A 20,235-nucleotide genomic window follows, 5' to 3' on the forward strand; every position below is an offset into this window, starting at 1 on the left:
TTTCGTTTCCGGGCAGAACCTTCCGGAAAACTGAAAGAAACTCCCTCCTTAGCCAAGTCAGAGCCAGACTCGTCATCTGACAAAAGAGCGAAGGGATTTGTTTCGTTGGTCGATGGCTTGGCTGTCTTAAGCATTTCTGCAAAAGACCGCCTGGAACGTTCTTTAAGAGAGCGCTCTAGTTTTTCCCCGCGTTGTTTGTACACCGGACACGACGAGAGACCATGAGGAGGAGATCCTTTGCAGTACACGCATTTTGGTGCCGTGACTGTGCAGGCACCATCCTCGTGCTTCTCCCCGCATTTGGAACAGCGTGCCTTGCTGCCACAGTGAGAGGCCGTATGTCCCAACCGTTTGCAGTTTTGGCAGATCATGACCCGAGGAACAAACAAGCGCACAGGTAGCCGAAGTGTTCCCAACTCGATGTACTGAGGAAGGGCTGAACCAGAAAAGGTCACGCAAAACGAGTCTGTGGGGGTAAAACTCTTTTAACCCTCGCTGACAGATACTGAGCCCAGTTTTTGGACATCCAGTATCTTCACCGGGGGAGCAAGGGGTTCTTGAAACGGCCAACCGCCTGCTTCTCCAAGATCTCGGGGGTCAGACTCGCTTCGGTGACCACACCTTCGATCTCCACATCACGAGCTGGTATGTAAACCCTGTACTCAATCGTAAAGAGCTGGGAGGCAGCAATCTCGTTAGCCTGTTTCAGGTTAGAAACGACAACACGAAGTTTATTATGCCTAACCTTCGTGATTTCGGTCACGGCCGAGTATCGCTTCGTCAGATCAGTGGAAATTTGCATCAAGTTCAAAGGTTTGTTTTTGGGCTGAAAGTAGACAACCCATGGCCCAGTCGACTCATCTGGATAGGCTCGCGATCGGGGGCTTTTCTGAGACGAACCATGAATGACGGGACGTTTTCGTCTTTTCTTGCCATCGAGTGGCAAACTGGTGTCATCTTCCGACAAAATGTCCATATCATCACCTGACGAGACGTCCATTTTGCCGTACTAGTGGGAGCGGTAAACGCTCCACCACTGAAACGATGCTTAAAACCACACAGACACAATAAACAGAAAAAAACCACAAACACAGAAACACAAAATTAAATTTAACTGATGGGCGAGAGAAAGAAACAGGAAAAAAAAACTTATCTGCTTTACTACTACCACCGAGTGATTACACAGCAGCAGCAGAGCGACGCGCAGCGTGGGTGACCTTCGATGCGCGTGTGCGGGCGATCTTTGTAGTGGTGTGCTTGTATGAGGCTTGGCACTCAGCTGGACACACGATGATGGATGACCGGTATAAATGCGCAGGCAGATGCTGACACTCGATGACGATGATCTGTGTGCAGGTATGCGTGATCACGCACCGATGAAGCGCAAATTGGTTTGCGAATATCCAATTGCAAGTGAACAATTTTCTTTCCGATGACGCCGAAAACCACACTTTCTTCTCAGAAAAACTCACTTTCAGTTACTATTAGGGTAGACATCATTACATCCTTAAACAGCGATGGTATAAAGGTGTAATATAAGCGCTTGATTCTCATGTGAAATAATGTTTAATTAGACAGTATATCATACATTTACCAAACGATTATTCAACTACGGAATAATTAATCCGAAAATAAGAATGGAACAGAGGCATGGTTGTTCTCGGAAGTGATTGTTGCTGTCATTATTTTTGTCGAAGCACGCACCCTACACACACACATAGATCCTAGAAAATTTATTACATACATACATACATACACACATGTCGTTAGATAGGGTTCGAACCATGACCTTCCGATCACCAGCCGCGTGCCTTGCCATCTGAGCTATCCTAGAATACATCATATGGGCAGCTAAATAAGTAATAAAAGCTTGAATCTGAAAACCTATCAGCACTCCCAGCCGTAACTCTAGCTAATTCAAGGAGATGTGAGAATGATTAATTCCTTCATAGTTGTTTAACATGAGACCAACGTTACCTCTCCATCTCTCTAATTTCGATGGAAAGGATGCTATTCTTTTCGAGAGATCTATGAATTGGTTGTCGTGAGTGATGCGATCTATGATTACGATTTAAATCAATTAGGCGTAGAAAATATGCTACCAATTTCGTTTTGTTGTTAGCCTGAAGCAGTATTGTGGAATAACGAATGAATACGCCGTTTGTAAAGCATTTACAAAGCATGAAATTAAAACATGGACGCATAGTGGTATCCCAAGTAACAAATCTAGAGCTGCTTGGCTATATTCAAAATTTATAAAGGTTTTATTGCAGCTACAACCATTACCTACAGCTTTATCACGGTCATATACAATGCAAGTCATGAAACATTCTTATAGCTATCTACAAAACCCCTATAAAGCTAATTAAAAAACCAACTGATGCTTATGCTATTTTCACTTATGAAAGGTTTTATAATTGCTTTGAAGTATACAAAAAAGTAATATGAATTGCCCTTATAAAACCAAAAAATAAATTTTTTCGTTGCTTTATAAGTAAGCGCAATAAAACCAACAATCAATACGAAACTAACGATTTTAAATTGGCTCACCACTTTAGTAGCCTATTGGTCCCAAGCAAACGATTAACGTACCCTATTCTAGTTGAAATTCTATTACTACACTATGTTTGTTTTGATTCGCTATGAAAGTTTGACAGATAACATCAGGGGTGTGTGGATTCATGCAGAACATGCAGGGGTGAGTGAAATAGCTTGGGACTGCTTGGGAACGTTGTTCTGGTACTGAGTGAGCCAAAAATAATAATGATTTTCTTCGGGATGCAGTGGTCTTAGAGTTACCTCTATGATAAAACTAGTTGGCCATGACACAGTTATTTTAAAACAATTATAAGCATTCAGTTGCAACTTGTCAGAAATGGGCGTAGTGTGCGTAAGAAAAACGTCAGCAATCTCCATGATTCTTCCGTTCTCGCTCGCATATACATGGGGTGACACGGTCGAATCTTGGTCGAAATACATGGAATGGTGACAGTCCTAGGGCAAAAAGGTTGAAATCACGCATAACGTTTCATAATGGTTAATGTACCATTCAAAACTTTTCTAAATGTTTGTAAAATTCATCGGTTGCACCCGTAGAATAGGAATATACATTTGCCCTCAAATAAAAAAATGAATTCAAGCTGAACATTGCATTAGGTCCTAAGTAATATTGACAGATTCGCTTCGTAAACTTTCTCTTTGCATCCCCACGGTCATGTAAAGACATTCCCAGGTATTTTCAGCACATAAATCGATAAAAGAAGCTTTTATCTAGCATCCAATACGACAAACACATCAAGAAACGGTTCTGTGAATAAGTTATTAACGAAAGAGAAAGTCGAGGAAGAGAATCGATCAATGTTACTTAGGACCTAATGCAAAGTTCAGCTTGAATTGCTCTTGTAAAAAAAAATAGTTCTCGTAATAAAATCAAGCATTATGCTTTTCTGTTCTGCTTTCATCCCATGCACACTGAGCCAGGAATGCAACCTAGCGGAGCAAAATTAATAACTCCGAAGCATTTCCGCGACTTGGTGTCTTCGGCAAAATTTCTCGTCATAATAAGGACCATCTTTTGACAAAACTTTTTCTTCTTATTAGCATTTTAAGCTTATTACATAGTACATATTAGCTTATTGCGTGCTCTCAACTTAGTGTTCTAAATGCACTTCCACAGTTATTAATTGAGAGCTTTCGATGCCAATACCAATGCATGAATTTGTATATCGTGTGGCAAGCACAATGATACTCTATGCCTATTTCCAATCCGAAAGATTCCCTCGACCGGACTGGGAATCGAACCCGCCGCCTCCGGTTTGATAATACCGTGCCTTTATTGACTAGGCTATGAGGCCCCACATCTATTGACATAAACAAATAGTTATAGAAAAAAAATAATGTTCCATTAAAATAAAGAAATCTACAAAACACCAAAATATACCTCTCTCAAATTTTGATATTTTGTTTATCGAGTATTGCTTAATTTTTGCTGAAAATGTCAGGTTGCGATTTTTTGCGCTTTAGGAGACATTAATGTTCAAAAATTGTGTTTTTTTTTCTCGTTTTTTCAACAATGTCTTTGAAATTTGAAGCTTAATCCAGTATGTTTCTTCACAAAAGCTATTTATTTAATGTATTTGCATAAGAGAAAAATATAACATTATAAAGCTGTAAGCAAAAAAACCGAAACAGAAAAAAAAAACCATATTTTCAACATTTTTTTTCTTTAACTTCATATAACTTGGAACCAGTAGACAGTGGAAATTTAACGTCTTTGAAAGAGATTTTGTCAAGATAAACAACTTTGCCAAAGACATCAAGTCTACAAAACGTCAGAGAAAGAAGTTAGATTGTGGCACCATCTTTGCGGAAGAGTTTTGAACTATTTGTTTATGTCAATAGATGGTCCTTATTATGACGAGAAATTTTGCCGAAGACACCAAGTCGCGGAAATGCTTCGTTTCGGAGTTATTAATTTTGCTCCGCTAGGTTGCATTCCTGACCCAGTGTGCAATGTAAGCATTAGACATTTTGAGAAATTGCGCTTGGTGTTTTTCTTGCCTGCTGTCCTCTGTCGCCATATTGTCATTATGAAAATGCCATTAGCCTTGGAATAAAATCCAAGAAATTTCAATAAAATAATGGCTAAATAAGAGATACGAAATGATTTCCAGTTTGCATTGGTATGAATTTATGTATTGAGATCTATTTTCTGTAAAATTAAGGTGATTCCATCAAATTCATTTGATTTCTGAAACAATCTTTTTTGTTAACTTGAATTATTTTGGAGGCGCATTTATTTAACGCTCATATTATCTCAATATACACGATAACATTTCAAGCGCATATGTTTTGGAACTTCTAAAAAGCAATATATTTTCTTTAAGATTTTCACCAATGTCGCCATGAAACAAAATTGATTGCATGGTGATCTTGACACCAACACTCAAACCTATTTTTAAAGATTTCCAGTTGGAAAAAAAAGTTTCAGCAGAACAGAACAACAACAAGCTAATTTATGGCGGTTGCTTTGAAGCCAATACACATTAAATTGGCTTTATAACTGATTTTTACCAAAGCGTAATAAAACTGCTTGGATACAATATTACTCTTATAGAGGCTATGAGAACCTTTTGCAGAGTATGAGGCTTCCTGACAAAAGGTTTTAAGACAGCTTTATTGTGATTCTCAAACATGCTTTATAAACCTTATCAAGAGTGGTCCACTAAGCTGTATGACGATCTTATAGCGGTTATCAAAAGGTTGTGCTGGAGCTATTAATTTTATTGGCGGTTTTATGAAATTGATCTCAATAACCACTAATAGAGTGCAATAAAACAAGAAATGCTACTTGGGATATAAGAGCTATTCTGCTGACTGAATTCACCTTCATTCAGCAATATTGTTAAGCAATGCAATGGAATCTAATAATGGAGCTAGAAAACAATTATTAGACGTATAATAAAGCATGTTATTAAATCAATTTAAAACAATCGAATTAAAGCGTCACTGGATGTGCAAATTACACTTATTCAGTATGTTATTAGATCAAGCTTCTGGTGTTGAATCAGGAAGACAGTCATCATTTGTATAGATTTTAATAAGTATATTAATCAAATCAGAGCAATCAGCGGAATAAAGGCGCATCATCGATCTCAATGAGGTTTTCTGAGCACATAATTTGACAACCCGTTTTATTCAGCATTGTAAACTGTTATAAAGCATTTATTCAATCTATATGCTTATTTGTGACTCTGAATTGTTTGTTGGGCAGTGTTGTGGAATAATGAATCTAATTTGTCGTTTATAAAGCATTTACAAAGCATTCAATTGAAAAATGAACGCATAGTTGTATAAGAGCTATATTGCTACTGTATTCACCTTTATACAGCAATATTGTAAAGCAATGCAATGCAATCTAATAATGGAGCTAGAAAACATTTATAAGACGTCTTATAAAGCATTTTATTAAAGCAATTGAAAACAGTCGAATTAAAGCGACAATGTATGTGCAAATTACACTTATTCAGTTTGTTATTAAATTAAACTTCTGGTTCTGAATCAGGAAGACAGTCAACGTTTATAAAGCTTTTAATAAGTAAATTAATCATAATAGAGCAAACGGCGGAATAAAGGCGCATCTATCGATCTCAATGAGCTTTTTTCAGCACATAATTCGACATCCTGTTTTATTCAGCTTTGTACACTGTTATACAGCATTTATTCAATGTGTATGCTTATTTGTGACTGTGAATTGTTTGTTGGGATATGAGTGAGGGAGCGGGGGTATAGTTAGCCCCCTCTCTAACTACGCTTATGAGATAGAGTATTTGTTTTTGAATAAATCATCTGATCATACCAAATCGATAAGATTAGGAACATTTCCATTAGCACCATACATCCTTGCGCAATGTTGTTAGGCACTTTCTGGATTATATTTGTACATGGTTGATTGCATGATTTAAGCAAAATTGTGGTCTCCGAGGATGGAAATGCAACAAAGTATGTTTTCCCACACTAATTTCCATTCAAATTTCAAACGCAATGCGGAAATCCGGGTTACAACCAATCACCAAGTCCCCAAATTTTGCTCAGTTGTATCTCATACATACAACGGTGACCCACCCTAATCTCTATCCTCTCCATAATTAGGAACACTTTGCCACTAAACAATTTTGACTTGAAATTTGTTTACTTATATTTGTTATCTCTTTGCCATAGAATGCCATTCTCAATGAGAAAGTACAACCTTTTGAAGTCATGGAGTATGTACTACCCAAGTTTGCCGTTAAAGTCTGGCCGTCGAAGATCCTGCTGACCAAAGACAGAGAGATAAGCCTGAACGTAGAATCACACTACACTTTCGGGCAGCGTGTCGAAGGGCAGGTTATAGCGAATCTTTATTTGTACAAATACAGCAAAAGAGCAGACCATACAACTGTCGGAAAAATTAACGGGAATACTGTAGTTAAATTTCAGCTCAAGGAAGAATTAGAAGTGGAAGAGACCAAAGATCACACATTGGTTAATGTGACAGTCACTGTAAAGGATTCTATCACAAGTAAGCCGTTTATAAGCATTATTGAATTGCAGCAGAGTGTGCAAAATATTTTTTTCTGTTATTGTTTAGATGCCACAGTTAACGTTACGCAGCAGATTCCCGTGTATTTGAACCCATATAAGATATCGTTGATTAAACCTTCTTTTTATTACCGTCCGGGAGCGCCATATCATTTCAAAATATCGGTCAAAGATCACACTGGATTACCTTTGGAACAAGGAAAAACGGTAAAAATCTTCGTCGACGGTGAGGAAAAATCGGCGCCACTGGATGGTCAAGGTCTGGCTTCCTTCGTCATCCCAACGCCAGATGAAGTTGAGAATATTACTGTATCGGTTAGTTTCTGGCATCAAATACTAAATGTAGATTGAAGTCAATAAATTTAACTTTGATTCGTTTATCTACAGGCTGAAATCGACTCAGTAGAATACGACGGCATCGGAACTATCGAAGGTTTGGAAAGCAGCAGTACGCAATATCTTCAAATACATTCAAAGCAAAGGTAACTCTGGATATTTGCTTCCGATATTCCAATTGTTCAAAGAATCGCATCCTTCATTTCAGGATCATTGTTGGGAGATCAACGTCATTTACCATCAGTTCCAACGAGCCGTTCGTGCAGTTTACGTACTTTGTTGCGACTAGAGGCAGCATCGTCAATTTTGGCCACATAAAATCTCCAAAGAAAAAAACCTACGCCTTGAAATTGCATCTCACAGAAGCAATGGCACCGAAGGCAAAGCTGGTGGTTTTCTTTACCAAAGAAGGGCAATTTATAAATGACTATTTTGATTTGGATTTCGTATCATTCGCTAATGACGTAAGATGCATCAAATGAATTATATTCAAATTCAAGACAAACAAAATACCAACTAACCGTTCGATTCAAGTTTGAATTCAAGCTGGACGATGAATCGTACCGACCGGATCAGGATATTTACGTCGAAGGTAAGGCCCCGACTGACTCAATTGTTGTCTTCCAAGCGATCGATCAAAGTGCGCTGCTACTGGGACACACTGAATATGGCCTCACCATGCAAGGTATACTTGACGATCTGGATCAGTACAATGGCAATGGAAACGATAATGCACTGGATTGGTTTGATGTAAATTTCACCGATAAGTATGGCCTGAATTTTAAATAACAATCTAAATCCAATTCCTTTCAGTCGATTGGGCTATTTTTTAGAAGCGGTTCTGTTGTTGATGCCTGTAAGTATGATGGAAGAATGTGCCACAGACCAAAGTATCATTTAAATTATTCCTCCTCATTCTAGTTGGTTCAAGTCGTGCCAAACGATCCCCATTCTACCAGCCATTCGGACAGAGAACGGTCAAAAAACCCGTCCTGCTGAGGTTAGATTTTCCGGAAACTTGGCTGTGGAGAAACTTAAGCATGAACAACAAAGATACGTTCGAGATTGAAGATTTAGTACCGGATACGATCACCTCTTGGTATGTGTCAGGGTTCGCACTCAGTCCCAATCGAGGGCTGGGAATAATGAAGTACCCGCGGAAATTTACGGTGGGCAAATCGTTCTATATGATAGCCCATCTACCGTACTCGATCAAGCGCGGAGAGGTGGCACTGATACAGGTTAGCCTGCACAATTTCCTTGGAAACACGGTGACTACGGATGTGACTCTCTTCAACAAGAATGACGAAATTGAGTTTGTCGAGAAGTCTTCCAAAGATGGTAAGTGTCGGTCTACTAGCTAAGGGTTTGCTTTAACCGATTCGACCCCACGGGGTCATTAATGACCTCATCACTAAATCATCTGTCTAACGTCACCATATAATTTCTTAAGCAACATTATGAAATGTCATTTGCATGAACATATCGAAGAGCTAGATCTCCAAAACCAAACAGAATTACGGATTCTCATACAATCATGTTCATAGTTGGTTGGAAATGCTAACATGAAGCTTTAGTGTGATAATTTATTAGCTAGAGAATGATCTTTAGAAGAGGGTAGGTGGATAGAGCAGAAGGAGGACGCACATCTTTTGCCTGTAGACTTGAAGACATACTTCAAGTCTCCGCGTACATCGTACGGGTTAGGCAAAAGAAAACTGTCGCATTAATGGCCCTTCGCTAATTTTCAACTTCTATTCAATTTTCATACTGCCGTACTCTAACGGAACTATCCACCTACCCTCTTCTAAAGATCATTCTCTAGCTAATAAATTATCACACTAAAGCTTCATGTTAGCATTTCCAACCAACTCTGAAAACGCTAACTTCGTGTATGAAGTAACATAAAAACACTTTGAATGAATCATGATCATGTTTTCATGTTGACATAACTGGGTCTCGGCAATTTGGTTCCCAAATTTTAAGATTGAGCCACTTTTTGAAAGGTATGAATATCTACTTTCGTGTGGTTGGTCTTTGCAGAAATTCGGATTCACCGAGAAAATGGTAATTTTCTGAAAGAGATCCGTGATTTTTTCGTTATGGCTAACAATCTTGCTCAGAACTCAGAATTTAAGAATTTCGTTAGAAAATTTAGTTACAGCTGATAATGTGCATACATTTTTTTAGTAGGCAATCCTTAGGCAGCCATAGTAATCCGCCCGTGTGAGCTGAAATTCCGCCGGTGGCCAGATTATTATATACATACACTCAATTTGTTTTACGCGATTTGCATTTTTTTCAATATTGCCCTCATGCAAAATGGGTACAACATTTTTAATACCACCATGTTTTTGGTAGATTAAAAAAAAAGTGTCATTAAAAGTGTTTGATATCAAGCTGAACATTGCATTAGGTCCTAAGTAACATTGATCAATTCTCTTCGTCGACTTTCTCTTTCGTTGATAACTTGTGCTCATAATCGTTTCATGTTGTGTTTGTTGTATTAGATGCTAGCAGGCTTGCCAAAAGCTCCATCAAGAGTCATCAATAAGCTGAGCTCCAGCATATTTTGATGATGAAATATTTTGCTCTCACGGAGCTATACTTGATGCTCAAGCTGGGCTCTTGCCAACCCGCATCTTTGTGAGGGATGCGGAGCTCGTTCTCGGGTGTACATCGACTCTGCCTGCCGAGCAGAAATTTTAACTTCGTGATGCGCTCGCGCAAAGCAGTAAACTTGGAGCTTCGTGATGTATTCGTAGAGAGCATGGCTCTTGATGGCTTCTCCCAGAGCGCATGAATGAGTGATTTTGTATTGTATTCGAGAAAGAAGTGCACAACCAAGAAATGAAAAAAAAAAACATTATGGAACGTATGCATACATTCCGTCACGCAAAAGTGGGAAATGGATTCATAGGGTAACTGTCTATATTCTATTCTATATATTCGTGTTGAAAATAAATGTATTGGTTTTTGTTTGGTTTGACAGCTATGCGAAGAAAATAAACATATTTTGAAATTATTTTAGTATTTGAGTGCAGGGTCAAGCAAAATAAAACGGATTGCAAAGAAATGAAAATAAAAAAGATCTTCGGGCAGGGCATCTAAATCCCTGCTTATTTTCGGCGAGGGGCTGTCAACTTGAGTATTTTCGATTCATCTACCCGACTTGAAAATGTGTATTTTGCATTTTTTCGTATTTATGTATGCGGGGACCCGTCGGGGTGAAGTTGATACAGTGGGGTTCCGCCGGTTGTGTCATTTTCGGGCCGTTTTCTGTTAAGTTGAGCATAGCTGGGGCAATGCGTTTCTGCGACATCTTGCAACCAACTGAAGGTTATGAATAAATCGATGCAGACTCCACCTGATTTAAACAACGCTAGACCAACAATTGAAATAGGCGGAACAACAAAATGTAAACAATGGCTTTAAACATAAATTCTTCGAAAATCAAAGCACATCCAAACAATCTAACGCCATCATCTGATAGAGTAAACTTCCTTTGGAAATTTTAGTTTACGTGGTAGTGTTTTGATTCTCAAGAAGTTTGTGTTTAAAGCCATTTCTTACGTTTGGTTGTTCTGCCTATTTCAATTGTTGGTCCAGAAAGATTTCCGAGCTACCGTGTGTGCAGCGAGGGTAGCGAATTGATTGAATGAACATGTTAAAAGGCAACAGGAGAATACGAAGACAGCACCAAGGGATAATCCATAAACGGAGTAATTAGTGCTTTTACTAGTTTTTCCCTCGTACATTCTAGGTCAGAAATATAATTTCGTTTATGCACTCATAAAGCATTTAGCGGAAAAAATGATCAAAGATTTTTGTGACTGAGTTTGAGTAATCCAAAAAGTGGTCCGCGAGTTAAAAAAACATCAATCTCTCAAAACGTTACGTTCTCTGGGAATGATCCTATAGTATTAGTATAGTATTGTTGTGTATCATAATATTGAATGGAAAAACCGTGCATAAATCAAAGGCCGTGCGTGCTCTCTCCGAATGCATAACGAAGCTCTATATTTCTAGAGTAACATTTGAAATGGGCCTATGTCCAAAACGTAAACAAATCGGGTTTTGATACCATTCTTTAGCACCGCTTGATAGCTACTAATCGTGTAAGAAAGTTCCGCATAATCGAGAAAAATCATTAAAAATAACTCGATTTTCGAAACGGCCGATCAACGAAATTTTTCGATTCATTTATAGGCCCGCACGCTAAAACGGCCAACCATTCATTTATTTCATTTCATTGTTAAACCTAGTGACGTAGAAGGGCCGATGATTGAAAAATTTCAAACCAAAGCTAGGCCAAACTGCTTGAGGCAGGGCCGATGATTTGTTTTGAATTTATTTGACGTTGTGAAAAGGCTTAGCAAAGGGCCTACCATTTCTGATGACAAGCACAACGGCTTAACAAAAAGGGCGAATCCATTGAAAGATTCACAAAAAAGGCTTATTAATTTATGAAATTATATTGTTATCGATTTTCATATATTTTTGAAAGGTTTTCGCATATTTTGGATGTTGTATACTGAGATACAGTTACTATTGTTATTGTGAATAATATAAATGCCTAAAATACTTCAATTTTCTTAAATATGAATTGAATAGAGGCGGCCAAAATTTAAAATTCATTTTCTGGTTTGTTTACGTTTTGGACATAGGCCCATTTCAAATGTTACTCTAGATTTACAGTTTCACCGAGTTCATCCCGAAGTTCAAAATGTTGTTTGGTGAGCAGAGCCGATGTAAATCACGCCTCACTCAAGAACGAACCCCGCATCACTCATCGTGATGCGTGTTTGTGGAAGTCCAGCTTGAGCATCAATCTGAGCTCGAGCTCTTTTGCGCTCTTTGGATTTGACACCTTGGCTCTTTATATGTGAGGGATGAACTAGCTCACGATGAATGAGCATCTCTACGGCATAATCTGAGTTCGAGGAGTTTAGGCAAGCCTGGATGCTAGACAAAAACTTCTTTTATCGATCCGAGTTCTGAAAATACCTGGGAATGGCTTTACATGGCCGTGGAGATACAAAGAGAAAGTCGACGAAGAGAATCTTACTTAGGACCTAATGCAATGTTCAGCTTGATATGCGCACCTCACATCAAATAATGATCTCGCTTGAGTTTGCTCTCCCTCTCTCTCGGGGAGCTTTTGTTCGAAACTCGCAGGGCAAGATCATTATAAAGGTGGATTCGGTTCTGAGCGATATTTCACGCGCGGGGCGAGATTAAGTGAAGGTATGAGAGGAAGAGAAGTACTAGTAGCCTCTCTCATTCCAACGAAAATTTTGCCCCGCTCCGCTAATGCACGTTCAGATCTAAGAGAAGAGGTGACAATAGGGGGGCGAAAATGAACCACTTTTCTGTCAAACGTGAACCAGCTCCTGATTGGCCGATTTCATGTGCGTAAGATAGAGATAGAGATAGATAAAGATAGAGATAGAGATAGAAATAAAAGAGGAAGAAGCCAATTGTCACCTCTTCCTCTTAGGTTCAGATCTGAATACACCATGAAACATCCAGTGAGTTTGAGTAGTTTCATCAAGCCTGCTTCGCACACGAAGTAGACCGCCAGATGTGGGCTTGAGGAAATGTTGAAGTGGTAAAGCTAATTTAATGAGAAATGGAATGACGATTCGTGTCCCTTCAAACGCAAGGAACATTGCTAAAACTTGGTAGGTTTAAAAGTATTATTCAATTTTAAATCGATCTACAAGTCTGTGATACAACCAAAATTTATACATGTTTGGACTAAGCTTACGACGTGCCCAGCCCACCGTAGTCGCCCATTTTTTGCAATGTAAACAATGGATGGTTCTCTCAACAGCAGGTGCAATTCATGGTTCATTTGCCTCCTCCATGTTCCGTCATCCATCTGCACTCCACCGTAGATGGCACGCAACACCTTCCATTCGAAAACGCCCATGGGACGTTGGTCATCCACGAGCATAGTCCAGGTCTCGTGGCCCTAGAGGACCACCGGTCTAATCAGTGGCTTTTAGATAGTCAACTTCGTGCGGCGGTGAATTTTATTCGACCGCTCCGGTCGCTCCGTCCTCCGGAGTCCAAAGAAGGCACGATTCCCTGCCATAATGCGTCTTAGAAATTTCTCTGCTGTTATCATTTTCGGCGGTCAGCGGTGAGCCCAAACTCGACTAAATCGAGTTCGACACCGTCAATCCGAACTCGGGGTGAGAGGCTAACATTGTCTTTCCTAGAACCTTTTCCTCTCATGTATTTCGTCTTCGATGCGTTGATGCCAAGTCCAATCCGCCTAGTAGTAAAATGCTTCTTTATTTTGATTTGTTATGTGGTTTACAATTGCTAATACAGGGCAAGAGGTTAGCCAGAAGGGCTCTTCATCTTTGGTGAACTTTTTGATTTTGTGTTGTACATGTTGTGTTTTACTGTGTAATGTTTTTTCAATTTTCTTCTTGTGAAGTATGTTGATTGAATGTTTTAATTTGTTATTCTACCTACCTAACCTAACTTAACCTAACGTGCCAGATCCCTGACGATCTGTTGATCGGATCGCCTACAGCAATCTCTGAACAATGGAGTCAGCTCTCCGTAACTCCAGTGTCTGAAGACCAGCCAGGCGGTGGACCTCAGAATTTCTAGTCCGCGGGGGACTGTTAAGGATCATCCTAAGAATCTTGTTTTGGATCCTTTGAAGTTTGAGGTGACGGCATTTGGCGCAACTCTCCCATATTGGCATCCCGTATGCTATTCCGGGAAGGATGATTTGTTTGTAGACAGCAAGCTTATTTTTCAGGGACAGGGTAGACCTCCTGTTGATGAGTGGATACAACGATCTTATCAAGATGTTGCACTTGGTTTTGGTTTTGTCATCGTGCTCCCTAAAAAGAAGCTTGCTGTCTAGTGTTAGCCCGAGGTACACGACCTCTCTGGACCATTCCACCACTGAGCCGTTCAGGCAGATCTTGTTATTCTCCGACGGAACAAGTCTGGGAGATTTTGAGCGTGGAAAGATAATGACCTGGGTCTTTGCCGCGTTGATACGAATCTTCCAGCTTTTGAAATATCCAGGCCTCTCTGAAGTTTGGCAGTCAGAGCTCCGATGACCCTACCCTTGTAGACGATGGATGTGTAATCTGCGAACAGAGACAACGATCCACAATCAGGGAGAGCCGGCATATCGGTGGTGCTTTCTTGTGGAACCCCGGCACCGATGTTGAAAGCATCCGATGTGATGGTATTCAGAGAGACTCGGAACGTCCTATCCGAAAGATAGTTGTTTATTATAGCAGTATCTGAAGACCGTACTGCTGCAATTTGAACACCAGGCCATCATGCCAGACATTGTCGAACGCTTTTTCAACGTCCAACAACGCCATGGCAGATGTTTTCGAAACAGACTTGTTCCGTCTGAGAATGTTTGTCACTCGAGTCAGCTGGTGGACGGTCGAACGACCTTTCCGAAAAACCAAACTGTTCCTCGAGTAAGATGTTGTTTTGTTCGGCAGATGTTAGCAGCCGGTGGTAGACTGCTCTTTCGAACAGTTTTGATAACCCTGAGAGAAGGCTGATTGGTCGATAACTTGGAGGAGAGGACGGATCCTTCCCAGGTTTCCGGATGGGTATGACTTTAGCTGACTTCCAACACACGGGGAAGTAGCCAAGACTGATTAAAAATCAGTGCCAGATGGTTGTAAATAGAATCTGGAACTCAAGTGTTTGAGTTCCAGATTCAGGATGTTGTCGAAACCTGAGGCCTTCATGTTTTTAGATGATTTGATAAAAGCCAATAGTTCGTCAGCCGTAATCTCGGATTCCTCTGGAAAAATGTTAGGAATCTGATGAAGATTGGTTGCATTTTCAGCAACCTCAAATTCATGAGGGCTGACGATGTTTTGTCCGAGATTATGGGAGCTGACGAAGTGTTGACCTATCGCGGGCGCCTTCTCTTCAGGGGTTATCAGATGAACCACTGGGTTGCCGTAACAATCCAGTGGGGTCAGTGTTGGAATGGGTATTGGCTTATTTTTAAGAATTTTGGTTAGTTTCCAAAAGGTCCTGGTTTCTGAGGTCTTGGATGGTTTTTGTTAGGCGATTACAGTGGGTCTTAAGGACAGGCAGACCAGAGCGTTGGTACTGCCTTCGGATGGTATTACGGAGTCTTATAAGGTATTTGGTAGATCTGTCAAGGTTCAGAGTATTGCTCACCTGTAAGGATACTGGCACGTGTTGTTTCCTGGCCCGGGATATCGCCTCCTCGATGGAATGCAGACACCGGTCAAAGTCTTCGGAAGGACACCGTAGTCGACAGTGGAGTCCATATAGTGTTGGAACTGATCCCAGCTGACACGATGGTAGTTGCGTCGGGAAGCTTGGAATCGGTTGACGGATGAGCCCACTTTGGCCACCACCGGATAGTGGTCCGAACTCAGCTCCTGGTGGGTCATAGGTTGCGAGATTTTGTCTCCCATGTTGCTGATGAAGATGTCGATGATGGAGTGCACGCCGACCGGAGTGTCCGGCGCCAGGATAGTGTAGTGAGCCTCTTGCAGGTCGTCGTTCAGGATGGTGCCGTTTTGATTCCGCCTTTGGTTGCCCCTAGCTTGATGTTTGGCGTTCAGGTCACCAGCGACGATGAATTTTGTACGGCGTCGTGTTATCTTGACAATATCCCTCCGCAGGTCTATCGCGGATCCATCCCTGGCGTTTGCTTGTTTCGGGACGTAGGCCGCAATGATGGTGCCGGGGCCAACGGGTGCGAAGACTTCTACTCCCAATGCTTCAACCATTTTCAGCTGGAAACTGGGTAACAGCCGGCAGCATATGTAGTTCCTGGTAGCGATGGCCACTTCACCACCTCCAGAGCTTGTCCGATCCAGTCTCACGAGCCGGAATCCAGGAATAAATACGTTCATCTCCGGTTTCATGTGAGTTTCGGTGATGATAGCGATGTCGATGCTTTGTTCGTTGAGCAAGTCAATGAACTCGATAATTTTGCACTTGAGCGAGCAAGCGTTCCAGTTTGCGATTTTGATGAGCTCACGGTCCATAACTGAGCATAAAGGTAGCCACAGCTTGGAGCTGGTCGGATTTATTTTTGATGGTGTTGGCAACGTCGTGCATCTTGAGGAAGATGATCATCAGATCCGCTGCGGTGAACCAATAACCATCGTTGATTTCGGGCTGCGGAAGGGACGGTCCATCCTGACGCCAGTTTAGCCCAGGGGCTGTGGGAAGATCCTGCGGCTGTGGAGCAGCAGTCGTCTGTTGACCTGAGTTTGCAGGGGCTCCGGAAGCTTGAGCTTGAGTAGTAGTAGCAGTGGAACGAGCAGCAGCCAATCGTTCATTGAGTGGCAGCGGTGGCAGCACTGGAATCGGTCGTCGTGGAACCTGTGGGAAGATCTGATCATTCATTTCCGGCACCTTCTTGCGGCCGGGTTGGTTTCTCTTCGACGCTTTCTTCCGGATCGCGATGTACTCGGCGCGCTTCGGGCAGACCTTGTTTGTAGCTTTATGAGCGAGTCTGTCGCAGGTGTCGGTTTTGTGTTGTATGCCACACTTGATGCAGAGGCTGACTATATGGCAATTCTTCGTTCCATGCCCGAACAGCAGGCAGTTCGAGCATTGGGTGACTCCACGACCGACCGGCTTGTACCGCTTCCATTTCACCACAATGTTGAACACGACGCGAATGCCCTGGAGGTCCATCAACGTTGTTGAGGTCTTCTCAAGGTGGACCAGGTATAGCTGGTCGCGGTACTTGACGGCCTTGTTGTGGCGGGCCATCTTGTGAATTTGGACCGGCTTTAGTCCATTAGCCACCAGCTCTTCCAAGAGGACGTCTGTGTCCATGTCGTATAGTCCTCGCAGGACCACCTTGAACGGCTTAACAGCCTCGATGTCGTGGGAGAAGTACTCCACCTGTGCTTGGTCCAGCATGGCCTGAATTTATATCCTTCCGTGCACAGCTGAATTTATATCCTTCCGTGCACAGCTGAATGGTGCACCGGACGCCCTTGGTGATGTAGAAATTTATTTTTTCCCGCAGTCCGGGAGGGAAGCCTTTCACGTAGAAGGGCGGCATTCTGTCCTTTTTCGGCGGTCCTGTTGTTACCGTCACCGGTTCTGCACCGTCCTTCAGAACGGAGAACCGATTGTTGTCGAACAGCTGCTTCGCGGCTGTCGCACTGTCACTGTTGTCTTCAGGCCTAGACCGTTTCCCGGGATTGCCGGCACTCGCGCCACCGCGTGATTTTTTACCCATGGCTGGGTCAGCGAGAGCGTCACTATTCAACGTGAGAAAAAAAACGGAACAACGCAATCGAACGAACGAAGAGAGCGAGAGAAGAAACGTCGACTGTACTGATCAACAGTCTGGCAGCGAATCGTATGTCCAATCCGCCTGGCTTCAACCTTCAGTTTTATGTACGTTTTCGGCATCGTCTCAAAGTTCCGTGCCATAATGTCGATGTCATCGGTGAAGCCAAAAAGCTGGATGGACTTCCTGCAGATCGTGACACTCGTGTCTATCCCAGCACTTCTAATCACAACTTCTAACGCGATGTTGAATAGCAGCCACGAAAGTCCATCACCTTGCCGTAACCCCCTTCGAGATTCAAAGGGACTCGAGAGTGTCTCCGATACTCGAACAACGCACATCACTCAATTCATCGTCGCCTTGACCAATCGCTTTAGTTAATCCGGAAATTCGTACTCGTGCCTAATCTGCCATAGCTGATATCGATCGATTGTGTCGTATACGGATTTGAAATCGATGAACAAATGATGTGTGGGCACGTTGTATTTGCGGCATTTCTGCAGAACCTACCGAATCGCGAAAATTTGGTCCGTGGTAGTGCGGGCACCCATGAATCCCGCCTGGTATTGCCCCACGAACTCTCTTGCAAATGGTGACAGGCGGCGGTATAGAATTTGGGAGAGCTCAGCAGTGTGATTGCACGGTAGTTGCAGCAATCCAGTTTGTCGCCCTTTTTGTAGATTGAGCATACGACACCTTCCATCCACTCCTCCGGTAGTATCTCATCCTCCCAAATCTTAGCAATTACCCAGTGCAGAGCTCTAGCCAGCTCTAGCTTCGGTTTTAGTGTGGCAGCTAGAAGCGATGGACATTACCCTTCACCATTCTCATACACAGGACCGGGATGACTGCTGAACGCTAGCAGAAGTGGCTCGACTGTAATGAGGGGATTAGGGGCTTCTATGAGGATTGCAGGCGTGCATCCCGGATCCGGAACGATTGATACAGATGATGAGAGACGGTCGTGAAATGGTTGACTGGAAACGTCGGACGTATCAGGTATATAATTTTCGATATTGAATGCATACTTGCCTGTAGTGGGGGCTTGGAAGACCCCTGGTCCATTCTCATTAGGGTGTCCCAAAATTGCACTATGTCTGGAAATCTGGGGGCTCACCCTCCAAATGATAGCTAAGGGTGTTACAAACAATTTTTTGTATGGCGGCAACTCTGTGAAATGTTGTTTAGAGGTCGCCCCGACGATAATTTTGAAAAAAGGCCATTTTTCATAACTATTATCCAATAAATAACACTGCATTCAATCATCAAAAGTGGGTATCAAAAATAGCGCTATTATCAATCAAATGCAGCAGAAATGATTTTTAAGTTCAGAATTTCAATACTTGCAGTATGTCCACCAGCAAATTAAACTATCATTGAAATCGATAAATACAAATCACCGACTTTGTTGCAAATCCCTTGATAACATTTGTTTCGAAGTTTCTGTGTCTTTTGCTGCATTTGATTGATAATAGCGCTATTTTTGATACCCACTTTTGATGATTGAATGCAGTGATGTACAACAAAAAACATCATATTAGAGAATTTGAAAAATTGTAACTAACAAATTGGACACAGAACATGCCGTAGCATTTTTTTTCTCTTATAGTTTTGACCCTTGGTAATCTGCGGAAAATAAGAAAGGGTAAGATTTCACTGAAATTAAAAGACCTAAAAATATTTATTGGATAATAGCTATGAAATATGAACGGCGCCGGTGGTGTAGTGGTAAGCGTGATTACCTCTCACCCCAGGAGGCCTGGGTTCAATCCCAGTCGGCGTCACCGGGATGTTCTGAGGCATAACATCTCTGATCACGCCTTCCTTCGGATGGGAAGTAAATCCGTTGGTTCCCGGTTCATGACTTGATGGGTCGATAGGTAGGGTCCAGGTGTAGGAGCTGCCTCCCTGGCGTCGGTAGCATTGGTACTCAGCACGGAAAACAAGATCGACGGAAAAAACAAACCAAAGGAAAAAAAAAGCTATGAAAATGGACTTTTCTCAAAATTATCGTCGGGGTGACTTCTAAACAACATTTCCCAGAGTTGCCGCTATACAAAAGTTTGTTTGTAACACCCTTAGGTATCATTTGGAGGGTGAGCCCCCAGATTTCCAGTGCAACTTTGGGACACCCTAATTCTCATACACAGGACCGGGATGTCTGCTGAACGCTGGCAGGAGTGGCTCAACTGTGAATTTTGTATTTTGTTTAGCGTTATGAAATCGCTAGTCACACTGAACAGGCGTCAGAACGTGAGAACTAAGTCATGAATTCGAAAGAGCTAATAGTTCAGCTTATCGTGTTGGGTTCCAAAATGGCAGCGATCATCGAGTTTTGACATTTACACGTCGTCCTCATTCCAAAAATATCCATATTTTTGGGTATTTGACAGTTCTTCTAAAACCGATGGCTACCATCTTTGATTTTAAAATGGCGTCCAACATCTTTTCGAGCTCTAAACGTCGTTCAAGTTCCGGAAATACCCATATTGTGGGTATTTGACAGTTTTTTA

General features: G+C 41.8%; 1 protein-coding gene across 1 annotated transcript in view; it reads left to right on the top strand.

The window, feature by feature from the left end:
- Window positions 1-20,235, top strand: part of LOC135697538 (thioester-containing protein 1 allele S3-like) — a 79,936-nt gene that overhangs the window by 16,385 nt on the left and 43,316 nt on the right. The window contains exons 3-9 of the mRNA XM_065217297.1: window positions 6,721-7,060; window positions 7,130-7,395; window positions 7,468-7,562; window positions 7,625-7,880; window positions 7,951-8,166; window positions 8,230-8,272; window positions 8,338-8,757. Coding sequence (XP_065073369.1) covers window positions 6,721-7,060; window positions 7,130-7,395; window positions 7,468-7,562; window positions 7,625-7,880; window positions 7,951-8,166; window positions 8,230-8,272; window positions 8,338-8,757 — 1,636 coding nt within the window. The remainder of the gene's footprint in view (window positions 1-6,720; window positions 7,061-7,129; window positions 7,396-7,467; window positions 7,563-7,624; window positions 7,881-7,950; window positions 8,167-8,229; window positions 8,273-8,337; window positions 8,758-20,235) is intronic.

The sequence above is a fragment of the Ochlerotatus camptorhynchus genome, unplaced genomic scaffold (genome assembly GCF_037179485.1).
Source record: "Ochlerotatus camptorhynchus isolate MF236.1 unplaced genomic scaffold, CSIRO-AGI_Acam_v1.1 ptg000007l, whole genome shotgun sequence".
NCBI lineage: Eukaryota > Metazoa > Arthropoda > Insecta > Diptera > Culicidae > Ochlerotatus > Ochlerotatus camptorhynchus.